Source organism: Rhineura floridana, chromosome 17 (genome assembly GCF_030035675.1).
Source record: "Rhineura floridana isolate rRhiFlo1 chromosome 17, rRhiFlo1.hap2, whole genome shotgun sequence".
NCBI classification, from domain to species: domain Eukaryota; kingdom Metazoa; phylum Chordata; class Lepidosauria; order Squamata; family Rhineuridae; genus Rhineura; species Rhineura floridana.
In genome coordinates this window covers 14,979,936-15,006,522 of record NC_084496.1, presented here as the reverse complement: position 1 = coordinate 15,006,522, position 26,587 = coordinate 14,979,936, and the positions used below count along the sequence as shown (strand labels likewise).

General features: G+C 43.6%; 1 protein-coding gene across 1 annotated transcript in view; it reads right to left on the bottom strand.

Annotated features, from left to right (window-relative positions):
• Nucleotides 1-26,223, bottom strand: part of LOC133372073 (putative short-chain dehydrogenase/reductase family 42E member 2) — a 32,653-nt gene extending 6,430 nt beyond the window's left edge. The window contains exons 1-9 of the mRNA XM_061600304.1: nt 25,966-26,223; nt 22,253-22,348; nt 18,636-18,696; nt 16,245-16,363; nt 9,303-9,378; nt 8,530-8,612; nt 4,954-5,091; nt 4,378-4,443; nt 1,525-1,588 (exon numbers count right to left, since the gene is read on the bottom strand). Of these exons, the coding sequence (XP_061456288.1) occupies nt 1,525-1,588; nt 4,378-4,443; nt 4,954-5,091; nt 8,530-8,612; nt 9,303-9,378; nt 16,245-16,363; nt 18,636-18,696; nt 22,253-22,348; nt 25,966-26,223 (961 nt within the window). The remainder of the gene's footprint in view (nt 1-1,524; nt 1,589-4,377; nt 4,444-4,953; nt 5,092-8,529; nt 8,613-9,302; nt 9,379-16,244; nt 16,364-18,635; nt 18,697-22,252; nt 22,349-25,965) is intronic.
• Between the last annotated feature and the right edge of the window lie 364 nt (nt 26,224-26,587).

Here is a 26,587-nt window from a genome sequence, read left to right as displayed (position 1 = left end):
TCTTGATTGCCTGGATGAATGACAGAGAGAGGTGGATGAATGGGTGTGTTGTTGTGACCCAGGTCAGGGGGGAGGGCTGGCAGGAGGAGGACTCTGACTTTGAGAACTTGAGTGAGGGTTTGAGGAAGGAGGTCTTGCAGCATCCCCAGCTTCCCCCTTTCCCTCAGGGAGAGCTATCAGTGGACACTGTCGCGGGCACGCCCCCTGCTCCAGCGGTAGAGGAGACACCTGACCAGTTGGCAGATTCCCAGCCAGACGTCCAGCAGTTTCCCATGCCCGCCCAGACAGACAGCCCCCCTTAGTCGGAGGGGGAAGTCGAGGTCCAGCCCCTCTCCCCCCCCCCCGCTCTCACAGGATTCAGAGGCATGAAGAGCAATGGCCGGCTCTTTGAAGGAGCAAACGTTTGCAAGCAAAAGAGAAACCAACTTAAGTAGAAGGAGACAAGGAAGGGGTGCTGAGTCAACGTCTGCAACTGGAGAGTAGGATAGCCAGTGTCAGGCAGGGAAAAAGTTCCTAGAAAGCTTAGTTAGTTGAATGAGCCAAAAGACATTTAAGGTGGATGTAACTTTCAGTAAAGTTTTCTCGTTTTATTAAACGTGTGAGCCTGCGTTCCTCGCCTCCAAACAGGGCATGTGTAGGAACTAGCCTACTGTACTAAGGTAACCCTTACATTAGCTGCTCCCTTTTGCCTCTGGGCCCGACCATCCTTGGCATGTGGCCCCTGGAAGGTTGCCCAGAAGCCCTCAGGCTGAGAAAGGTTTCCCACCCTTAATGTAGATGGCCGCTTCGCCCAAGTGGTTCCTCAGCCAAGCACATACACGAAAGTGCCTCTTGTGTGGGATGACATGTCTACGGGTGCTCCTTGGTAAGGGAGGAGTGTCTGCCATTTCAACCATCCTTGGGAGAGAGCCTTGAGGGGGAGAGAGCCACACTGCTGTCGGGAACTGTACATCTGTGTGATTGATGGGTGGCCATTTGTATTGATACGGGTGTGTCAGTGAATGGTTTCATTGTCTCCTTGGTGCTTTTGCAGTACGTTTGTGCTGAGTGGGACAGAGTGCCCTGATGATGGTGGCTGGAGATTGAATGGGGCACTTGTGCGTGTTGGTGGAGGTGTGGAAGATGCAGGAGCAGAATGGGATGACTGATGCTGAATCAGTAGTAGATTTTGTGTGATTTGTGTAGAATTCATGGCAGAATTTGGGTGCGACATGGATATGTTAGTGGGGTGAGTATTGTATTTTGAGAGGCAGGATGTGCCTTGGCAAGAGAGAGGCTGAAAAGTGACCAGACACCTGCTTCTGAAGAGGTTTACAAGAGTGCTTCTGTTTTTGTTTGGGATTTTCTGGTTTTATTGCATTGTATTATAGTTTTTTTTAATATTGCATTGCACTGAATTATATTGTTGTATCTTAGTATCACTGTTTGCTATAACTTATACATCTATCTCTATCTCTATAGTATTTGTTACCTGGCAAACCACCTGGCACTTAAATGAAACTGCACTGTGAATATTTGTATTACCTGCTATTAGCACGACAAATGCAGGGACATGTAGCCATGGCTTTCTGTAGCCCATTTTTTCAAACTGTAAGGGATGGAAAAGAAAAACAATAATAAATAAATAAATAATGCAAAGCATTTCTTGGTTTGCCATAAGCTCTAAAAGCCAGTGAGTTGGGCAGTAGCTAGAGTGTTTGCTTTGCCACTAGGAAGTCTAGCTTCAAAACCTGGTGGCGAGGGATGGGGGAGAGATTTGATTCAGTTCGTCTTTAAAGCTGAATTGATCAAAATTTCACATTCTGAAACAATACGAGAACCAAAACATAGCCATCCTTCAAAATTTGCACTTATCTGAATTTTGCAGTGAAATTCTCCTACGAAGCAATTTTTTTAAAAAATGCATATATTGGGAGAAAGTGTACACAAAATGAATACACTGGTGAAAATAACATACAAGAATGCATTATATTAGAAAAAATTGCTTGCAAAAATGTGTGTATGTCAAAACTGCATACAAAAATGTATATAATAGCAAAAACCCGCACTATACTGCTGAAGAATGTTCATAAGGGTTAAAAAAAATCTGCAAATTGCTGCAGAAATATGAAGAACCAAATTTAAGATGTGAAAATGAGAAATTGAAAGAGCCAACATTGGCATACCATTCCATCCCTACCTGCTATGCAACTGGCCCTGGGAAAGCCACTATCACATACACTATCTACCTTGCAGGGCTGTTGTGAAGCTAAAAGCATGCCTGGAGTAAGTTGCTAGATTGGCAACCCAGAAATCCTGGGCTGTATGAAATGCTAGGCCTACTGTGAGAGGCATGGCTAACTTAGGTCCATTCATTTTAATGGGTCTACTTGGAATAGAACTTTGTAAGATACAGCCCCCTTCCCCCTCCTTGCCTTTAAGCTCAGGAACATAGCTAGTGGGGCATGGGATGGATGGCAGTACTTAGCTACCAGGGTGGCACAAGGTGGGGGTGGCATGACACATCCTGGAGGGAGACACAAGGTGGCAGCCAAGGCTGAGGGTGGCTCTGTTAGTACAGAGTAGGTTCTGTGTTGACAGATCTGTCCCCTGGTGTCCTCCTCCAGTAAGGACATCCCCCTGCCATAGCTACACTCACTAGCCATTAGAGATAGTTGAATTTGTCAGTTTTGGTTCCTCTCACCTTTCAATCTTAAATTCAGTTTTCCACATTTCCACATCAGTTTACAATTTCTTTTAAAGACCTCATGAAAAGTCAGCAGCATTTTAGTTCAAATTTAATCTAATATACACATTTTTGTCTGCAATTTTGTCTAATATACACATTTTTGCACCACAATGTTCCCAAATACAATCCATTTTTGCATGTTATTTCCTCCAGTATATGCATTTTTATGCACATTGTACCCTAAACGTCTGCCTTTTTGTATACATCAGTTGGCTGGAGAATTGCACTGCAAAACTCAGAGAAGGATCCGTTTGGAAGGTCTTTCACTTCACGTATTGTTTTAGAACATCTGAATTATCTAGGGTTGCCTTTCAATGTGAACTGTATCAAATTTCTCCCCTAGTCTGTACCAGCAGTTGCCAAGTACTACCTCTTGCCTTGATGCCGGGCTGGGCTTGAAAAGAAAAAAACACAATACCAGTTCTCTGGGTTGCTAATCCAGCGGCCCTACCAGGAAGAGGCCCAGTCTCCTTTTATTATTTATTTGTTATTACATTTACATCCCACCCTTCCTCCCAAAGGGAGCCCAGGCGGCAAACAATGATAAAACACTAAAAAAAATCTTTTTAAAAAATCTTATAAACAACACGTCTTTAAAAACTTCTTAAAAACAGTTACAATACAAATGCAGACTGGGAAAAGGTCTGCAGACAAAACAATGCCTTAAAAGTTGCGTGCACGGAGACAGAGCTGGATTCTAATCTAATAAATAATGGCCCCAACCCAGCTCTAGCAGTGGGCACATAGCTGCATTTAACTGGCGGCCCCCAAAAGGATGTACATTCCTCTGCTGTATGAGAAGAGACATGCAGGCGGTTCAGTGGGGTCTGGATGGTTATCCGTATCGGCACTGGTTACGTATATGGGAGGTTGCTTCAGCAGAATGATCTCTTTTGCTGGTTTGGGGGCAAATATCTTCAAGGGAGTGTTTTGTTTGTTTCATGTTCTGTTGTACTGGCTTCACTCACACAGAGAGACAGAGAGAGAGAGTAAGTGAGAGAGAGAGTGGTGTAGTGGCAAACCAAGAAGTGCAGGGTCCCTTCATGCCACACCCCCTCAGGCAGCCATACCCCTCACAGCCTCCCTTTCTCTTTCTCTCTCTCTCACACACCATGCAGTGACACACCAGTGCCACCAATCCACCACTACCACGGAGAAAGAAGAGGCAGGAGAGGAGGCCCTTCTCGGCCGAACGACAGAGCAGAGGCCGCAGCAATAGCTTCTCTATCAGCACCAGACCATGGAAGAGGAACAGGAAGAGGGGGTGCCGCACTAAGGAGCAAGAGATAGAGTGGGGTGGGCTGTGGGCAAATCTTAATTCCAACTCCCCCATCAGAATGTTTTTTGCCAGCCATAGCCTGCAGCCTGTATCTTGCCCTGTGGTGTGGCACCTTCTCTTCCTGTTCCTCCTCCGCAGTCTGGCCCTGCTTGGAGAAGCCATTGCAGAAGCCTCTGCTGTTATTTGGCCTGGGGCCCCCTCTTCTCCTGCCTCCTCCTTCTCCGTGGGGGTCGTGGAGCGGAGGGGGCCACCTGTAGAAAAAGTAATGGGATGGCATCCCAACGTGTCCCACCAGGAAAACACCTTCACACACATATGTTGCATGTCCTCTCTGTTTTCTCAAGGGAAAGAGAAATTTAAAGGCTTATACCAGTGGTTCTATCCATTTGAAAAAAATGACCCTCTCTCCATCATTTATGTAATACGCCTGACCACTCTGTGAAGAAAAAGAGAGAGAGAGAGAGGAGGCAACTTAGCAACAAAACAAAGACCAGGGATGATATAATTTCCTTTTTTTAAAAACAAAATGTATTGATCTTTAATATAATAGTGAAAAGTACACATATGAAGAAACCAATATAGCTGTAATACAAATGAATCACTCCAACGCATTGTACCAACTTTCCTCCTAAAGGAGCCCAGGGTGGTAAGATTCATAACTTACATTAAGTAGCAGACAGTGAGACAAATAACACAGTATTTGATGGAAACTGAACTGCAGCAAAATGGGAACAGTGCTGATTGGGACAAATACAGGTTGGAATGGAAATGGCTGCCTGCTTACATTCCTGGCCACAGGCTCCCCATCCCTTGTGTATACAAACATGTACAACACATCCAGTGCTTATACCAGCTCTCTGGCCAGTTTAACGAAAGCTACAAGGACATTAGCCATATTTTAAAGATGAGGTATGGGAGTGAAGAATGTACAAATTGTTTTACTTACAGCTATGTAGCTTTTGTCTGTTGTTAAAGCTGCAGCAGCCAAGAGATGACCTTGTATAAGATTACAAATGTGAACCCAATTCATCCATGTGTTTGGACTCCCAAATTTGAAGCTCATTAGCCTTCGCTGGATGTTCTGCTGTGGAAAAGAATGGATGCATGAAATAACGTGAGGGATGGCATTGGTGCCAATTTCATAAATCGTAAGTGGCAAGCATTTGTCTGGTCATTCATTGGTTGAGATGTTGGAGAATTAAAACAAAAACAGAAACAAGCATGTCCGGAACAGAAATCAATCCAGCGAATAAGATCAGCATTCACTGTTGTCATTGCTTTCAGTCCACAAATGATATGTAACTGGTTATGTTTCTCCCATATGCATTGCATTTCCTTTGCACTGAAATGAACGAGGTAGAATAAGGTAAAGACAATGTACTTTACATAATTAATCACGTAAATTGTGTAATTTGCCTCCCTGGGCTCCTGCTGGGTGGAAGGGTGGGATATAAACCAAATAATAAATAAATAAATAATAATTTCACACAATTTATGTGATTAATTATGTAAATTCAACATAGCAGAGAGCGAGATGAATAATGTAGTTTTTGGCAGATGATGGACTGCAGCGGAATGGAAACAGTGTTGCATGTGATGATCACAGGGCAGAAAGGAAAACAATTTTTCTTACATTCCTGTTCATAGCTTATTATTTCCCTTGTGCAATGAAGTGGAATAGTTAGGACTGGACTAGAACTAGCAAGATCCGGGTTCAAATCTACACTCAGCCATGAAGCTTTGGTCATTCACTGTCTCTCAGTCTAACCTACCTCACAGAGTGAGAAAAAAAGAATGTCTTTGGAGCATTTTATGAAAACATTGTAAGAGACAACATTTGTGGTATGGTGTAGTGGTTAGAGTATTGGACTAGCGTCCAAGAAACCATGCTCAAATCCCCACTCAGCCGCTGGGTGACCTTGGTTTGGACCAGTCAGTTTCTCAGCTTAACCTGCCTCACAGGGTTGTTGCAAGGATGGCACTTGGGAGGGGGAAGAGCTGTGTATGCCGTGTTGAGCTCCTTGAAGGAAAGGTGGGAAAAGAACAGAAACAGATTGCCCTTCCTCTCCTTGTGCATGTTTGTACAAAGTTCCCCCATCAGAAAAAAAGACAGAAAAGTCAGAGGTGACACTAACTTGTAGTTATATCCACAGAAAGAAACAGAAGATCAAGAGGAAAGAGTTTTATATAATAAATTAAATTAAATTGAGGAATTGTTTAATAACGAGAACACCAGCATTTTAAACTCACATCTACACTATCCAGTTAAAGCATTCTTATACCACATTAACAGTCATGGCTTCCCCCAAAGAATCCCCAAACAGCTCCCCAACACCTTTTACAAACTACAGTTCCCAGGATTCTTTGCAGGGAAGCCATGACTGTTAAAGTGATATAAGTGTGCTTTAAATAGATGATGTGGCTGTGACCTTTCCTCTAAGGCTGGGTTTTGACCAAACGTTCAAGGAGCTGTCCAAGTTTCTTCAGCCTCACTGCGCCACTGACATGGAGCCACCAGCCACCACTGAATCCAGTATTTATTTATTTATTGCACTTGTATACCGCCCTATAGCCAAAACTCTCTGGGTGGTTTACAGCAATCAAAAACATTAAAACAAATATACAATTTAAAACACATATTTTAAAAACAATTTCAAACACAATTTTAAAATTTAAAACAATATAAAAACAATTTCAAACACATGCTAAAATGCCTGGGAGAAGAGGAAAGTCTTGACCTGGTGCTGAAAAGATAACAGTGTTGGCACCAGGTGCACCTCGTCAGAAAAATAATTCCATAATTTGGGGGGCACCACTGAGAAGGCCCTCTCCCTTGTTGCCACCCTCCGAGCTTCCCTTGGAGTAAGCACCTTAAGGAGGGCCTTTGATCTTGAACGTAGTGTACAGGTGGGTTTGTATCGGGAGAGGCGTTCCATCAGGTATTGTGGTCCCAAGCCGTGTAAGGCTTTATAGGTCAAAACCAGCACCTTGAATTAAACTCGGAAACATACAGGCAGCCAATGCAAGCGGGCCAGAATCGGTTTTATATGTTCGGACCGTCTGGTCCCTGTTACCAATCTGGCCGCTGCATTTTGCACAAGCTGCAGTTTCCGAACCGTCTTAAAAGGCAGCCCCACGTAGAGTGCATTGCAGTAATCTAATTTGGAGGTTACGAGAGCATGGACAACTAAAGCCAGGTTATCTCTGTCCAGATAGGGACGTAGTTGGGCCACCAACCGAAGTTGGTAGAAGGCACTCCATGCCACAGAGGCTACCTGAGCCTCAAGTGACAGAGATGGTTCTAGGAGAACACCCAAACTATGAACCTGCCCCTTCAGGGGGAGTGCAACCCCATCCAGGACAGGTTGGACATCCACCATCTGGTCAGAAGAACCACCCACTAGCAGCATCTCAGTCTTGTCTGGATTGATCCTCAGTTTATTAGCCCTCATCCAGTCCATTGTCGCAGCCAGGCACCGGTTCAGCACATTGACAGCCTCACCTGAAGAAGATGAAAAGGAGAAATAGAGCTGCGTGTCATCAGCATACTGATGGCAGCGCACTCCAAAGCTCTGGATGACTGCACCCAACGGTTTCATGTAGATGTTGAACAGCATGGGGGACAGAACTGACCCCTGCGGAACCCCATACTGGAGAGTCCAGTGTGCCGAGTAATGTTCCCCAAGCACCACCTTCTGGAGGCGACCTGCCAAGTAGGAGTGGAACCACCGCAATGCAGTACCTCCCACTCCCAACACAGCTAGTCTCCCCAGAAGGACACCATGGTCGATGGTATCAGAAGCCGCTGAGAGATCAAGGAGAATCAACAGAGTCACACTCCCCCTGTCTCTCTCCCGAGAAAGGTAATCATACAAGGCGACCAAGGCTTTCCGTGCCAAAACCAGGCCTGAAACCCGACTGAAATGGATCCAGATAATTGGTCTCATCCAAGAGTGTCTGGAGCTGGCCTGCAACCACTCGTTCCAGGACCTTGCCCAGGAATGGAACATTTGCTACTGGCCTATATTTATTAAGATTTTCTGGGTCCAGGGAGGGCCTCTTCAGGAGTGGTCTCACTACTGCCTCTTTCAGGCAGCCAGGGACCACCCCCTCTCACAGAGAGGCATTAATCACTTCCCTGGCCCAGCTGGCTGTTCCATCCCTGCTAGCTTTTATTAGCCAAGAAGGGCAAGGATCCAGCACAGAAGTGGTTGCACGAACCTGTCCAAGCACCTTGTCAACGTCCTCAAGCTGCACCAACTGAAACTCATCCAAGAAATCGGGACAAGGCTGTGCTCTGGATACCTCGCTTGATTCACCTCCTATAACACTGGAGTCTAAGTCCTGGCGGATGCTAAATATTTTATCTTGGAAGTGCCTAGCAAATTCATTACAGCGGGCCTCAGATGGTTCTACCATGTCCCTGGGACCAGAGTGTAACAGCCCCCGGACAATTCTGAAGAGCTCCGCTGGGTGACAGATTGATGTAATGCACTCCCAGAGCTTATAAACAAATGCTTACAGCTACACGTGGAAGGTGCCTCTGCTCTTCTGGTCCGTAGATGCCCGGTGGACGAAGAACACATGTTTGAAGTTTATCCCCACCTAGGAGACAACAGAAATAATGATGGGGACATCCTGCATGACAAACCCATACAGAAATGGCTTCTTAAGTATTAAACAGAAAAAGGAGCAGTGGCACAGATAGTCCAACTGTTCCCCTTTACCAGGGCCAGCCCCAATTTCCTGGCCCCTAGCCCTGGTTTTTATTTGGGGGGGGGATGGCTCAGAAAATTTTAAAAAAGCTTAGGAAGCTGCCTTATCCAACTCAGGCTTTTGGTTGATCTGGTTGGGGAACTGGTGGCCCTCCAGGTGTTGCTGGAATGCAGCGTCCATGATCTCTGACCATCGGCCATGTGGCTTGAGCTGATGAATGCTGGAGCCCAACAACATCTGGAGGGTCAGAGGTTCTTCACCTATGGCCTACGCACTGACTGGGACCTGGTTTCAGATATGGGTTTTTTCCCCAGCCCTGAGAAAGCCACAGGCCTCATGCAGTCAAGCGACCCACCCCATGCTGGGAAAGGCACTGGCTTCATGCACTCAGACAAAGCCCCCCACATTGGGACCACTTTGGCTCTTAACTCCCATGCTGAGAAAGCTGCTGGCCTCCCACACTCGGGTCATGCCCTCGTGCTGAAGAAGTCGCTGGATTTAAGAACTAAGCCCTGGTTACTTTCTATTTGAAATTTATCATGCAGTAAAGACAGTAAGTAAAGACAGCTTTGGATATACCTTTAAGTGTGGTTCCATTAGCAGACAATATCATTTGATCTGCTATTGCTTTGGTCCTAGAATAATGGTCCGCATGCTAAAAAGAAGAAGAGAAAACATCAATATCTGAACCATTTAGTAGCAACTTATCCTATAAAGTGACACATCTATTTCCATTTCACTAATCACACAGTTAGATTACAAATATTGACTCAGTGGGTTGGTTCAGACATAGCATTCTGAATCCTTCAAACTATGGTTTAAAGAGATTGGGAACATGTTGTAGAATCATGGGACTCCATCCATTCCTTGTATACTTGGATTCAATAAGTTTACTGCTCATTTAGCAGAAACCACAATTTACCATTTGATCAACCCAGCAAACTGTGGCTTGCGCTTGCCCTCTAAACTAGAATTGCACATCAGGATCTACCTGTGGTTTGTAATTCTTGTAACTATAGTTTGGAGTTTGAGATGTAATAGCAAAACATGGTTAGGACTAAAGAAGAAATATTTGAATTGGAGGGCAGAGGGCAGCATGCAAGTCTGAGGGTTACTCAAACCAAGGAGAACACCAAATCAAGCAGAGCATTTGAGCTCGTATTTCAATTACCTGCATGTCACTGTAGTGACATCTTATTGTTCACTAGGCATTTCATAAATTATTGTATTGTATTGTATTTATTATTATTACGGTCAAAGACCCAACAAATATAAAATTTAAACAGTAGTACTACAAAGGTAAAAACAGTACATATTAATACAAATAAGATCTTAAAAGATTTTTAGAGCGGGGAATACTTTCTTAACATCAGAGCTAAGTTAAGAAATTTAGCAACAGATTGTGTCGTCAGCTTATCATCATCTGACATAAGGTATTGCAAGTACCAATTAGAGGATCTACCAGGGTAACAGTTGATTATAGGAGAGATAAATCCGGACCGTTCTACATTATACAAATTACAGCGGAGCAAAATATGAGCCAAAGATTCTATCTCACTGAAAGTACAAGGACAAAGACGCTTCGCTAGAGGAATACCTTGAAAGCGACCTTCAAGGATCGCTGAGGGGAAACAATTAAATCTTGCTCTGGAGAATATCAGACGGTATTTTGGGATGGATAAATTTGTCAGATAGGCAGCATGATTAGGGAAAGCAAAGTTCAAGCCTAGGGACATGGGAGAACAAGTGGTGTTAGCCCTCGATCTTGAGTATTGGAGGTCAATGTCTTTAATACGTTGTTCTATGATGTGTTTGGCCGAAGATGAGTCAGTAACAGATAAAAAATCTAATGAAAGGCCAAGCATCTTTAATTTGTTCTGAAAATTCTTAGACCAGGAGCTGATAAAGGGATCTTTCCATAAAAGATATAAATAATCCTTAGAGGGGTCAGCATAGATCACTTTGATCCAAAATCTGAATGTGATAAGCCACGCCGTGCATTCAGTGGAATAAATCCAAGCCTCAAGCTGGAGGCCAGCAGCAGAAGCACAGCGGGGCATACCAAAAATTGTTCTCAGAAAGTGAGATAAAACTGATTAAAGCCCGGGGCCCAAATCGGGACCCCATATAGAAGTTGGGCAAGGATTTTATGTTTGAAAACTTGAATAGCTGGAATGTATTGCCCTCCTGTGGTGAAAAAAAAAACAAAGTATGCCCTTGGTGGTGTTCAAAGCCGATTGAACCACGGAAGAAATATGGGCAGAACAAGAGAGTGTTGACTGAAATGTCACCCCCAAGTATTTGAATTGCCTGACTTGATCTATAGTGTGACCCTCGTCCAGGGGCGAGTAGATATCAGGTGAGAGAATACCATAATCTTAGATTTAGAGAAATTAATAGTTAAAGAATTTTCAATACAATATGCCATGAAGGCTTGTAGAAGCCGTTTTAAGCCGATGTTCAATAGGGACATTAAAACGGCGTCATCGGCATATAAAAGCAGAGGGCGTTTAATTCCAGCTAATTTAGGGGGATGAAAGGTATCAGACAAGCAGCAGTCTCTCAAATCGTTGAGAAAAATATTATATAAAGTTGGGGCCAGAATACAGCCCTGGCGCACCCCCCTAAAGGCCGGAATAGAATTGGTCAAGCTTCCATCGGCACCACAACGAACGCGAATGGAAGTACGATGGTAAAGGGAACTAATGAGGAAGAGCAATCTCTTATCTATAGTAGAATGATACAGCTTGAACCAAAGTTTTGCTCGCGAGACCGAATCGAAGGCCGCTTTAAGGTCCATAAAGGCAACTGATAAGCTGTTGCCGAAAGAAGAGGAATGCTTCTCAGCTAAATGTGTTAATATTAAACAGTGATCAAGCGGGGATTTAGCCTTTCTGAACCCGGCCTGCTCTTTGCCCAAGATATTTTCCTCCTCAATCCAAGCCAGCAGCCGGAGATTAAGAGAACTGGCATATAGTTTACCCACAATTGATAGAAGGCTGATAGGCCTGTAATTAGCGGGATCACTCCTATCACCTTTCTTCTAAATAGGGATAATTACAGCCTCAAGCCACGTAGCAGGAATTCGACCAGAGTAACTAGGCACTTCATAAATAATGTAAATACAAAATGAGTGTCAGCTAATCCATAAAAGAGATTATTATCTAATTATCTATTGTGTTAGAGAATAGATGATTAGATTATTCTTAATAAGGTTATGTCCTACACTTCTCCTTTTATGAACCAATAAGAGGCAGGATGCTGGGTCAGGTTATTGCCAACTTCTTTGGCTCAGAAGTGGAACACATCACCTACTTGCTGGTGGATTTTTTTTATGTTAGCGATCAAGTGGCCATTTTTATTCTTTTATCTTTTTAAATAAGAAAGAGATCTGTATTTGCAAATACGACTAGATGCCGGGCTAAATTATAGTTTTAGGACTTGCTGTAGAATCTAGACCATTTTTATTAGTGCTGCAACTATTATTTGACATTTTGAATTCACAGTATTATTTTACTGTTTTTTTATGCGTGATGTCTTAATGCTTTTTTAATTCTACTGGATGCATGATGTATTAATGTTCTTGTGTATGATTTGATTTCATAGAATCATAGAATAGTAGAGTTGAAAGGGGCCTATAAGGCTATCGAGTCCAACCCCCTGTGTCAAGACCTGTGGTTACAACATTAAACAAACATACTTACTTAGTAGGAGACGTAAGCATTCTTGGGTCTGTATGGGAATAGTAAAGGTTGTAACACATACCCCCTGTCTACAAGAAATGCCTTTCACAGAATGCATTTCCCCCTCAATTGTTTTGTGATGTCTTTGCCGCCCTCACCGCCACACAGTAGGCACGGTTATGATGTTTTACTCATGCCCAATCAGCCTCACAGCACGTCTTTCACCACTTGCGGTCTAGCCGTTGTCCAGCCTGTTTCATTGCCCTTAGCTCACTGGTGTACCAAGGTGCAAGCCGGGCTCCACAGTGCCAGAGAGGGCGCTCAGGGGCAACCGTGTCGAGAGCCCGATGCGCCTCGCTGTTCCACAGAGTGACAAGGGCTTCAACAGGGTCACCTGCTCTATCTACTGGAAACTCCCCCAGGACATTCAGGAATCCAGTGGATTCCATTAGGCTCCAGGGGCAGACCATCTTAATCTGTCCACCACCCCTGCAGGGAAGGATCGGAGCCATAAGTCTAAACTTCACCAGGAAGTGGTCTGACCATGACAATGGGGTGACATCCACCCCCCCCTATCTCCAGACCACCCCTTCCTCCATCTGGAGCAAAAACCAAGTTGAGGGTGTGCCCTGCCCTATGTGTTGGGCCAATAACAACTTGAGACAGCCCCATGGTTGTCATGGAGGTCTTGAAGTCCCGAGCCGGAACACTAGAGGCAGCCTCAGCATGGACATTGAAATCACCCAGCACTATCGTTCTGGGCTCCTCCAACCCCACAGCCGAGATGACCTCCACCAGCTCGGTCAGAGAAGCTGCCGGGCAGCATGGTGGACGGTACACCAGCAGCAACCCTAGTTTACTGTCTCCTTGTCCCAACACCAGGTGCAGGCCCTCACAGTCAGCTCCAAGACAGAGTGGCTTCCTGGTGACAGAGATGGAAGTTCTGTAGACCACAGCAACTCCTCTCCCCCCCCCATCCCTGCAGCCTGTGCTGGTGCTGCACCGAGTATCCAGGTGGGCAAAGCTGGGTCAGATCAACTGCTCCAAGCTCACCCACCCAGGTCTCAGTAATGCACACCAAATCAGCACCTTCATCCACAATCAAGTCATGGATGAGAGTGGTCTTATTGTGTACAGATCTGGCGTTAAACAACAACACACACAGGCCAGTGGGCACAGCAGATGAGCAACAAGGAATCCATCCATGAGAGGAGTGGCAGCAAGGAACAAGGCACAGATAGCCTTGCCTTTGCCTTCTATGGTAATTCACCACATCCCCATGGCTATATTTCCCTCTGCCCATAATCACTGAAATTGGGGTGGCATCACCCATGTTCCTCCGTACTAAGCTCCTAAACACCTAATTTGGACCCAACACAAGCCCACCAACAAAGCCTGCCAGAGCGAATTATCCCAGTAGGCATCTGCGAAGATTGGGAACAGTCACACTTGTTAGGTATAAATTTTCCCTAGACCCCAAGAGTTGTCAAGAGTTGTCAAGAAACCTACATTATTGTCAGAACCAGTGTTGCCATGAATTCTGGAACCTAGAGGTGGTGGGAGGGACATACAACTCTAAGTTTAGTTTTTCTTCTCATGAGAAGAAAAACTCAAAGGCGCCTCTCAGACAATAACATCTCTGTAAAAACAAGATAAAATGTATCCCTTTTAGATGTTATTATTTTCTCTCTGTCTTGCTTCACTATACACATCCTGCACGTTGTAGCAAAAAGCACAACAGAACAAGTGTTCCAAAATACTTTACTAGAATGTATCCATAGTTTTACGTCATACTGCTGACACAAGCACACTAAAGCCTCATGTTTATCTTCCACCAAGTGTCAATCTAACTCTAATGCTCGCTTTCCTCAGTTCTTATCTCACATTACGCCTTTTTAGATTGACAGGTGTACAAGCCCTTTATCAAGTTCTCGCTTCTTAAGAATTATGAGTAATGTAACAAAGATATGAAGATGCACTTGCCTTATCTATGTAATATTGTATTTCCTTCTTGTTATGATTTTGCAACAATACCTTGTTTTGCTTATGAACCCTATTTAATGAACCTGCAATCAATAAACGTGGTTCTCTGCCCTGACAGACTTCTGTCTGCAGTTCAGAGATCCCTTCTTGATCAAGCAGAATTCTGTGTGTGTGTCTGCTTTACTTTTGGTATCTGGCTGAGCCACTAACAGGTAAATTACATTGCTAAAGCTTGCCCCCCTGTTCAGGGTAAAGGGGTGCATTAGCACCCTCTCTCTCTGAAAGGGGAGGGGGCTTAAATTTGAACCTTACACACTCATTCAAACTTTTTCACACAGGGCCCATCTACTCCCCCTCCTGTCTCACACCCAGGGAGGGCCAGCCTTCTTCCAGTTACAGACTCTCACTCTGAAGGCATCTGGCGACTTTCTCCTATCAATCAGTTCACTGCATAGGCTCCCACCCTGTGTAGGAACTACACATGCACCACACGCCCTCCCCACCATCAGTCTCCTCTAGACTGGTTTAACAGAAAACACATTAAAAAACAAAAAAAAGAAAAAGTAATAGAAGGGGGGTAGCGCCCTTGCCTTGGGACTCCCTAAGGGCTCCCCAACAGGCAACCCCCTTTGGTGTTGCCCTTCGGTGGCAACCCCGCCGGTGGCAGACCCACCACCCAAGGGCAGCTGGGCTTTTATGCCTCCTGGCCCAGCCAGCAGCTGTTGCAAGAGGCTGCGAGATTAACTGCAGCCTCTCTCTGGAGCAAGGGCCAGGCAGGGGGTCCCAGTCCTTGCAGCACTTACCAGGGACTTCAGCTGTCTGGGCAGACAGCAGCCCAAAGGAGCTAGTAGCAAGTACCCAGATGCCAGATACTCACTCCCAGGGTAGGTTGTCTTCAGTCCCCTAGTGCTGCAGCACATAAGAGGAGCCTGCTGGATCAGGCCAGTGGCCCATCTAGTCCAGCATCCTGTGCTTAAAGTAGCCAACCAGATGCTTCCACGAGAAGTCCGTTAAGTAGGACCTGAGCACAAGAACACTCTTCCCCTCCTGCAGTTTCCATCAACTGGCATTGAGAGGCATATTGTTTCTGACCATGGAGGCAGAGCTTGGCCATCCTTCTTTCTATGTCCTTCCTTTCCTGGGGCCTGTCCTCTGTCTTGGTGGGAGAGATGAAGGACAGGCTTTTTTCTGGGCAATCCAGAGGTGTCTTCCCAGAGCTTAGAAAAGTTACTTTTTTGAACTACAACTCCCATCAGCCCCAGCCAGCATGGCCACTGGATTGGGCTGATGGGAGTTGTAGTTCAAAAAAGTAACTTTTCCAAGCTCTGGCCAGTAATTATGGACATTTTGCTAGTTGCAAATAAGGAGATGATGATCCAAGAGAACAGGGAATATGAACACAGGAAGGCAACCTCCCAGAACGGGGTCGCCAACTTTTTGGGGGCCAGTAGGCACATTTGGGATTTTGAGAAAGTGTCTTGGGTGCCAGTAGCTGTCATGGAATTGTGGCATTAGACAATTCTTATTATTAAGAATTCTTAACAAAATGGGTGTTCTTATGCCACATCATAAAGTGGACAGCCACCTGTCGGGTTTGCTTTCAGTTGGATTCTTGCATTGAGCAGGGGGTTGGATTCCCCTCATAGGCCCCTTCCGACTCTATGATTCTAGGTTTCTATTACCCTCAGCAATTTTCAGGTGGTCCATGGGGGGGGAAGTTTGGGAACCGCTGCTATAGAAGATACTGGTGGGCACATGGGTGCTGCATTGGCAACCCCTATTCTAAAACATTCTGCTTTAAGTTCTTGAAAGAATACATCCTCAGACCCCACTATATATTTGCTCACCCAGATACCTTCTCCAGTGGAAAATAGGGCACCGTTTCTTCATCTCCTTCTTCAATGGGATTTCCTCCAAACACGACATTCACTGAACTGGTATATATCAGCCTGGAAATGTTTCTTTTTTTGCACACTATATTGAGATGAAATGTTAATTGGTAAAATAAAAAAGGTTTTAAAAATGAAATCCAAGGAGCCACAATATTAGTGTGTTCCCATTCTTTTAAAAGCACAAAGATTTCCATGGACCATTTATATTTCAGAGCTGTCCCATAACATGTCCCATAATAATAATTATCAGGAATGGATCTGTCCATTTAATTTCTCTTGGTTTCTCATTCTTTCAACTTCAAATTCAGTTCTCCACATTTCTGCAGCAATTTGAGAATTATTTTTTTTAAATCCTTATGAAAATTCTTCAGCATCTTCATTTGAATTTCTCCCAGTTAATACATTAATCATGTACACATTTTTGCAAACAATTTCTCATAATAATGTATTTTGCATGTTATTTTCATGAATATAGGCATGTTTATGCACACTTTCCCCTGATATGTGAATTTTTGTAAACATTCGTTGGAGAATTGCATCACAAAATTCAGATAGATGCAAATTTCAAAGGGTGGTCATGTTTTAGATCTTGTATTGGAATGTGAAGTGTGAATGTGATAAATCCAGCTTTAAATGTGAACTGAGTCAAATTTCTTCCCCATCCCTATCTATTACTGACAGAGTTTGCCTGTCCTTTTGAAAAGGCAGGATTGTTTATGACTCAGAACAACAAACGCCATGGAGTTTTGCCTTCAGTTTCAGAAATGCATAGGTGAAGAGGACAAATGTGATATTCTTGACATGCTGAATAAAGCACACTTTGAAAATAAAAACAACCACTGTCACCCACTAACACAGGTAAATTGCGTTGTAAAAACGCCCATCATGACTCAGGTCTAGTCATGCACAACAAATTGTGTACAACAACTACTGGCCCTGGATAGGGATGAAAATTCCCATCCACATCAAAAGACACATCTGGCCATTTCAGGGTGGCCCATATGAGCAAAGAAAGATGGGTGCAAACCCATCTCTATATAAGCACTGGCTGCCCACAAATAAGCCTGCTGTTGCACATGGATCTCTCTTGCATGGATTGCCTAGCATATCTTTTTTATTTGGTGGTTGCCACCATTTTCAAAACTGAAAATGCAATGTAAGATAGGATGTTAGGATGATAGGATTGGCTGTTAAGCACTTTTGATCCTGTTTAACCAATTCAACACTGAGTACTGAACATAACATGCGTAGTTGCCTCTGATTATACTGTTGATGCAAGGCATTCTTTTATGTCCCACAAATGGATGGCCCAACTGTAGAATTTCAGGCTTGGGATAATAAAGTAAATTGTATATTACAATGCCAATGCATTTATACATTTGTTATACACATAGGAGGTGCCATAAGTCAGTGGTCACATGCCTGGGTTCAGTCCCTAGCATCTCCTGCTAAATGAACCAAGATAACAGGGGGTTGGGAGGGTGTCACTGCCCAAGATGTGATGGGCTACCACCTGCTAGAGTAGACAGTGTTAGGTTTCATGGTAGAGCACAGTAGTGTTAGGTTTCATGGACAAATGGTCTGACCCTGAAGGGCAAGCTGCCTTCTGCTGAGTCAGATCACTGGGTTATCTAGCTCAGTATCTTCTACATTGATTGGCAGTGGCTCTTGAGGGTTTCAGACAGAGGGCATTCCCAGTCCTGGAGATTGAACCTGGGACCTTTTGCATGTAAAGCATGTGCTCCATAACTGAGCTATGTCCCTTTCCCTAACATGTCCACGTTCTCATAATGTTTAGTTAAAATGAGATTTAAAAAAAGTTTACAAGATGCATATAGTATCATACAGTTTACTGTAATATCCTAAAAGATAAGAATATAAGAACAGCCTGATGGATCAGGCCAATGGCCTATCTGGTCAAGCATCCTGGTCTCACAGTGGCCAAACAGATGCCCACGTGAAGCCTGCAAGCAGGACTTGATGAGCACAGAAGCCCTCTCCCTTCCTGCAGTTTCCAGCAACTGGTATTCAGAGGCTTACTACCTCTGACAGTGGAGGTAGAACATAGCTCTTGTGGCTAGTAGCCATTAATAGCCTTATTCTCCATGAATTTGTCTACTTTTAAAAAAAAATCCAAATTGGTGGCAGCGAATCCCACAGTTTATTATTTGGGGGGGGGGGCTAAATAGAATACTGCTGCTCCAAGTGACCACTTGGATTACCGCTGCTGTTCTGCTGGGTCCTGAGCACCCAGTTATGGAAGTACAGACCAAGCATATCTGTTACCACTCTTCTGGAGAAGACTGTAGTGGGATCGTCAAAAGAGGAAACGTTGCTGTCAGGTGGCCACCTACCTTCAATGACTACTTTTGTTCCTCCAACATTGATTGACTCAATCTCTTCTTTCTTGCATAACTAGAAGCAGAGAGATCATTAATACACCCAAGTAACAATTATTTAGCAACCCACTTCAAAGTCTGAGTTATCTTGTCAAAAGAAGCAAAATGCATCTGTGGAGGCTAAGGATGGAAAGTTCTGTCCGTTTTGGTCCTCTCCGTTTCTAATTTCTCCAATCTTAAATTCAGTTCTCCACATTTCTGCAGGAGTCCTCATGAAAATTCTCCAGCAATTTAGTGCCAATTTCTCCTAATAAACACATTGTTTGGAGGCAGTTTTGACTAATGTACACATTTTTACAAGCAATTTATCGTCATATAATGCATTTTTTGTTATTTTCCACAAATACAATAATTTTTCTGCATATTTCCTGCTAACATATGCGTTCTTATAAACACTGTTTGGTGGCAAACTGCATTGCAAAATCCAAATACGTGTGAATTTCAAAGGATGGTTCTGTTTCTGTTCTCATATTGTTTTGGAAAACGAATAGATTCGGCTTCAAATGTGAACTGAATCAAATTTCTCGCCAATCCCTCATGGAGGCTGTTAGAGGGAAAGGGAGCAGCACCCAGGCACTCCTCTGTTGTGCCCAGATATTGAACCAGCACCTTTGCAAGTGCCATAAAAAGTTTGTTCCACGCTTGCAAAGGAATGATTCTTTTAGCACAGGACCACCTATGCTCTGGAATCTATCCCGCAAAATACTGAGAGCCTGGAGGCATCCTAAGTATTTAGAATTAATTAAATAAAATTACACTTCACACAGTGTAGAAAAGGACTTAAAGGTTTTCAGATAAACCTTGGTGGAAATGTATTTTCCATAAGGTTTTACATGAAAGCATCAGTCTCCCAGTTAGAGCAACAGAAAAACTGTTCTAGCAGAATTGAACTTCAGGCCTCACAATCTGTTTTGAGCAGATGACACTTGGTTTTACAATCAAGATCTCACTGTCTCATATGGGATGGTAGTGTTTTTTTCAGGAGCTGCAGCCTGTCTGGAAAGACTGCCTTAGGGCATGTGTGGCGTGTCCTTTTTTTTTACCACAGCAACCACAGCCAGCCCTCTTGCTTCTAAAGATTAGACTGATTGATTCCACTTCTATACAACCCACCCAAAATATTCAACGGTTTGAGCTTAGTGGAAGAGAACATGAAGAATTAAGCTATGTAGTTTTTGTTCGTTGCTTTTTTAAAAGATTAGTTGTAGGTTGCTTGTAGGTAGTTTTCTTGTATGTATTGGGGGGAGGTTGTGCAATTGTGTGTGTGTGTTTAATTATTGTGTTAGCTGTCTTGATTACCATGGTAGGAAGGCATGTTTCATGCATACATGCATTCATACATGAGACAATTCTCAGGGCCAAACTACATGTGGTGGTGAAGGTCGACGACCCCATCTTCTGACGCCCAAAGCTTAAAGGGGGCTTTAAATAGTTTAATTTTAATAGATTAATTGTATCGGGTTAGTAGCGCCAGGGAAAGGTATATTTAACCCTTTCTCGGTGTACCCTTTTCCCAATTGGAATCGTCCCACTCCCCTGAAGCTGTTAATAGCCTTACCACCCACACATACACCCCCACACCCCCCCACACACAAAAGCAACCTGTATAGGTCCGTGAGTTTATTTGGACTTTTGTGCGAGCACTATGAGCACCACTGTCATGAGCCCCATGGAGCATACCTGGAGTGATCAAGAAGAAGAAGATACAGTATAAGACCCAGGGAAGGGTCCCAGTGACTTGCAACAATGAGGTGCTGAACCAGAAGGCTTCAGCAATTTTGACAGTGACAGGTCCTCCTCCTTAGCTCCAGTTACAACAAAGGGAAAGCTGGGTGATCAGGAGCCAGCCCCTTCTCTTCCCCTCCAGCCCCCTTCGCTCAAGCTGCAGCCACCGCACACACCTCCTCTAAAGGAGGAGGATCATGCTCAGGTGCCACCGCCACCCCAGACATGCAGACAACTGTGCCGGCAGGCTCAGCTGGTCCCCACGTTTCTGAATAGGAGGAGCACTCATGTGCATTCCTATTTTGTGACTACCTTCCCTCATGCAAGTAGAAAGAGCCTGCCTGAACTTACTTAAGGGTTGTAAGAGGGGTTCTCTAATTGCTGTGACAATGTCTTAGCTTTGAGTAATCATGCCTAGTTATTCTGTGTAGAGATGTAGAATCTTGTGTGACCTGTAAGCTGATCCATGAGGCACTCTAAACCGAAATTTCTCATTAAACATACTGGAGAAAAATACACCAGCGGATCTGAGTCTGATTCCAATGGGGTTGGCCAGGACAACCACCCCCTCTGGTCACTTTTCTCCCACGGATCAGCCCCCACCCACCACCAAGAGACAGAAAGAGAGAAAGTGCGCATGCACAAACATCATTTTTCCAATGATGGATAAAAGTCAGATCCAGTAGAATTAATTTGAGTCTTGAAATACACACAGAGCTGAGAGGAGGTGGGAAAGAATGTCACTCTTACTCCTTTAGCTCTATGTGCTTTTCAAGGGGAAAAAAGGGGAAAAGCACCCTCACCACCTCATGAGCAAAGGAGCAGTGATGTGTGTGTGTGTCTAGTTTGCCAATGGGCATCCCACTGGCAACCTCTGAAATACAGGTAGCTACTCCTTTTCCCCACCAGGATTAAGAGAGGCCAATGTCTTCACACAGCACATATTTAAACTTGGAATTTGCTCCCACAAGAGGCAGAGATGGCCACTAACTTGGAAGGCTTTAAAAGAGGATTATACAGATAAGGCTATCAGTAGCTGCTGACCGTGATAGCTATGTTCTTCCTCCACGGTCAGTATGTTTCCGAAAACCAGTTGCTGGAAACTGCAAGAGGGGAGAGCGCTCTTGCACTCACGTTCTGCTTTCCATTGGGGCATCTGATTGACCACTGTGAGAACAGGATGCTCAGCTAGATGGGCCATTGGTCTGATCCAGCTGGCTCTTCTTGTGTAAAGTTCATGTTACATTATATGCACCTTTGCATTTGCTTATGCATGTTAATTTTTTTTTAAAAAAAATAGGAACTGTCAGGACTCCTGTTCCAGACTGGAACCACAGCATGGTTGGAGGAGGGATTTTAACCCTTCTGTGTATATATATATATATATACATACACAGAGCTACATTTAACATAACATGTACTTTGGCCCACCGTTTGGAGAGAGGTGCGATTTCAATCAGGGAAGCCATGCAGAGTGAGAGGGTTTTAAACAACCCACCTGTACCCTCCATGCTGTTTTTAAAATTAACCACAACAAGAACAAAGGCATGGGAAAATCTCAGACTTCCCACATGTTGCTTGGTCCTGCCTACACCAACATTTTATTTATTTATTTAATTTCTATCCCATCCATATTCAAAAACTATTAGAATGTCTAAAAACATTAAAAAAAATTATTTTCTCTCATTCCTGTAGGACATGGGTTCCATCCGCTACACCTATAGCAGGATTGGACTCATGGACTCAAGAGGTGCTGTTCTGACACCAGCAGCATATTTTCTCCCATTGGGGATCGGTCTGAAAAGAAACCAGTTCTTTGAAATTCACCAAGCTGTACGCTCACTCACTTGCTCTGATCCGGACATACCATATGAAGCCGCATGGAACACACAATCCACTCCTTCGCAGGCTTTGAACACTGCATCATAATTTCTCACATCACCCTGCAATATACACACAGCAAGTAGTTTTAATTTATTATGATAACACATATAACTGAGCATGTCATTACAATAGTATGATAGCAGCAACATGAGGAATGGGTGAATATGTCACTTTCCATCTCATTCTTCCAGTCTGAAGTTCGGTTCTCCACATTCCCACATCAGTTTGCAATTTTTTTTAAGTCCTCATGAAAATTCTTCAATACTTTAGTGCAAATTTCTCCTAATATTCACATTTTTGCAAATAATTTCCCATAATATAATGCACTTTTGTATGTTATTTTTACTAATATGTGAATTTCTCTTATGTACATTTTACTCTAGATTATGCATTTTTGTAGAGATTTCTTGGCTGGAGAACTGCATTGCAAAATTCAGAGAAGTGTGAATTTAGAAAGATGGCTGTTTTAGTTCACATATTTGTTTTGGAAACTGCAGATTAGGTAAGTGTGCCTTTAAATGCAAATTAAATCAAATTTGCCCCCCATCCCTTGTAAACACTTTTCCTATTTACTGATGATGCTTCATATACATCTTTACAATATTTCTTGCACCAAACCCTATGGATTGCTCTGTAAGCCACCATATTACTGGCGCATATTACAGATGGAAAAAGGAGGCTAAGGGTCCTTCCAGACATGCTTTTATTGTGGAATTGGTGTTCTACATGCATGCAGGTTTTCTGCAGGGTCTGCATGACATCATTGGCATCAAAATGCCAGTTGATATATTTTCCCTCATTTAATCCGGATGTACCCTTTCCAGGGTAAGCAAACAATTTCCCATTTATGATATCTCAATGATCCATCTACAAATTAAGTCCCCACCTGGAAGCTCCCTATGAGCTAGATGTGTGCATTTAACAGGCCTCAATTTGGGGTCATTCATCACAACCAGCCCTACAAGCTTAGGATCACCAGCTCTTTTCCAGAAAGTTTCTGTGTCTGTAACATCTGCATGTCAGGGGGGCAGGGAAATTAAGCAGATCTTCCTGGTCTGGAAAATTCATTAATTAATTATATTTATTTACTAATAGGCAAAAAACCTTGCGGTTTAAGAATATACCTATAGCCCACAGATATTTCTATCAAACTTTAAAAAGCAGGGAAATTGGGCAGCTATAGTAAATGCACCAGGGGAGCAGGATACCTGACCCCCTCTCTGAGATATTGTACTGCCCTACAAATTTGTCAAAATGCAAACACAATTTGGGTTGGTCTTTCACAGTCCAATCCCCTTCCTGTGTAGTTTGGAAGAATTTGGTAACGTGTGCCTATGTTGTGCAGAAAGGACCTCCTGATAAGATGGTATCTGCAGGAGGCCCTCACCTGCAGAGCACAGTGATCAACTGGGTATATAAGGGGTAAGATGGTCTTTCAAGTATCCTGGTCCCAAGCTGTATAGGGCTTTGTACACCAAAACTAGAATCTTGAACTTGGCCCAGTAGCAAATGGGCAGCCAGTGCAATTCTTTCAGCAATGGGGTGACATGTTGGTGATACCCAGCCCAGCAGTCTCGCTGCCACATTTTGCACCAGCTGCAGCTTCCAGACCAACCTGAAGGGCAGCCCCACATAGAGTGCATTACAGTAATCCAGCCTGAAGGTTACCAGTGTATGGACAACAGTGGTCAGGCTATCCGGGTCCAGAAACGTCTTACCAGCTGAAGCTGGTAAAAGACACTCCTAGCCACGGAGGTCACCTGGACCTCTAGTGACAAAGATGGATCTAGGAGCACCCCCAGACTATGGACCTGCTCTTTCAGAGGGAATACGACCCCATCCAAAGCAGGCAACTGACCAGTTATCTGAACTCAGGAACCACCAACCCACAGCACCTCCATCTTGCTAGGATTCAGACTCAGTTTATTAGCCCTCATCCAGCCCACCACTGAGTCTAGGCAGTGGTCCAGAGCTTGCACAGTCTCTCCCAATTCAGATGTTACAGAGAAATGAAGCTGGGTATCATCAGCGTACTGCTGACACCTAACCCCAAATCTCCTGATGACCACTTCCAAGGGCTTCATATAGATGTTAAACAGCATGGGGGACAAGATGGTACCCTGTGGCACCCCACAGCACAACTGCCAGGGGGCTGAAATCAATCACCCAATGCTATTCTCTGAAAACAGCCCTGGAGATAGGATCAGAACCACTGTAAAACAGCGCCTTCAGTACTCATCTCACCAAGTCGGTCCAGAAGGATATCATCGTCAATGGTATCAAAAGCCGCTGAGAGATCAAGTAAGAGTAACAGGGTCGCACTCCCCCTGTCCTTCTTCCGATAAAGGTCATCCATCAGGGCGACCAAGGCCGATTCAGTCCCATATCCAGGCCTGAACCCAGCAGGCACATGTAGTCTCCCACCCAAATTTAAACAAAAGCTGTCCCTGGCCACATCCACACCAGACCTTTATTTCACTTTAGACAGTCATGGCTTCCTCTAAAAAATTAATTAAAAATCAACCAGGCATCTTTTAAACTTTTAAACTGCAGAAGATCTAGGTTAGAGTATGGGGCAAGGTCAGTAATGGGTTACAGGTACTCAGTGAACATGGCTGATTTTTAATTAATTTCAACAGATTGAAAAAAGTCCAAAAGGGGTCTGTTTTCCCCCCTCTCTTTTTACACTTTGAACTCTTGATTCTCTCTGACTGTTTTGTGTATCGCCATGAAAATTTAGAGGGTTGTTAAGCAGGCATTTCTGAGTCCAGGACTATAAGTTTTGTAAGGTTTTGTTTTGAAATGAGCTTATGGGAAGCATCAGAACGGCATGGGGGTATTTTCAATGTAACAGTGCGGAATGTGAAAAATCCATGCTGGCTATAGCATACAGCCACTCTTGTGGCTGTATAATATCCCACCTTGTAGGATAAACTCTCTGCCAGGTGGCTTACAAAATGTGAAAGCAAGAAAAACTTCCCGTGGTTAAACCTCCCCCCCCCAATAAAATTACAATATAATAAAAAATAGAATAAATTTGCACTAAAATGCTGAAATGTTTTCATTAGAATTATTTTAAAAACAAAATTGCAAATTACTGCAGAAATGCAGACAACTGAGTTAGGGATGGAAATATCTATTTCAATTCTCTTTATTTCTCATTTTTCCAGTCTTAAATTCAGTTCTCCACATTTCTGCAGCAATTTGTGAATTTTTGAAAAAAATCCTCATGAAATTTCACCAGCATTTTAGTGCAGATTTCTCCCAATAAACACCTTTTTGGAGGCAGTTTTGACTAATGTACCAATTTTTGCAGCAATTTCTTGTCATATAATACATTTTAGCATGTTACTTTCACTCACATATTCATTTTTATATATTCTTTCCCTCAACATATGCATATAAACAATGGTTGGCCAACTGCATTGCAAAACTTGAATAAGTGAATGTCGAAGCATGACTGTGTTTTGGTTCTCATATTTTTTAGGAAAGTGTGAATTTGATAGATTCTGCTTGAAACGCAAACTGAATCAAATTTTTCACCCATTCCTAGTTTAAATGCATTGCGGGTGTTGGGGAGCATGCCAGATTTCTCCAGGGAGAGAGTTCCAAAATGGCATTCAGGTTTTGCTGGCATGTCAATAGTGATGACAACACAAGTCTAAGTTTCTCCTACCTGAATAAAGACTGCTCTGTTAGGAATTTCCCATGTAGGCTTCTGTCTGTCAAACAAAATTACTCTGATGTCTTCATTGGTGAGGGCACAGCCCAGGTGGTACCCAAAGTAGCCTCCACCTCCTATTATCAGTGTTTTAGCAGTTCCTCTATACAATGGTCCAGCGTGCCCATTGAGTCTGCAGTCAGATGCCTGGCTGCAGTGTGGCACGACTCCATTTGATCTGGTTCGGATCAGGTCTCCAGACTGGGAAAACATTTTGAGAACTCCTCTAAATCTGTTTCTTGTGAGAGCAGACAATTCCTCTAATGTACCATGTCACAAGCCTCCATACAGGAATGCAAGTGTCTTTTTAAATTTCAGCCTGTGCAAAATGCAAAGAAAATGACAATGGATTAAAGGTTTTGTAAAGCTTCAACTCACCTGGATTTCAGTTTATTAATAATGGGTAGAATCGAGAGGAAGTTAGTTGTGCTTTAGTCCTACTGAACTCAATGAGGCAAGTTAGCCATTATGACTCACTTAAGTCCTATTGACTTCAGTGGGACTAAAAAGTGTTGATTGCAATGCACTTCTGCTCAGAAGTAAGCCCCAATGAGTGCAATGGGACTTACCTTCAGAT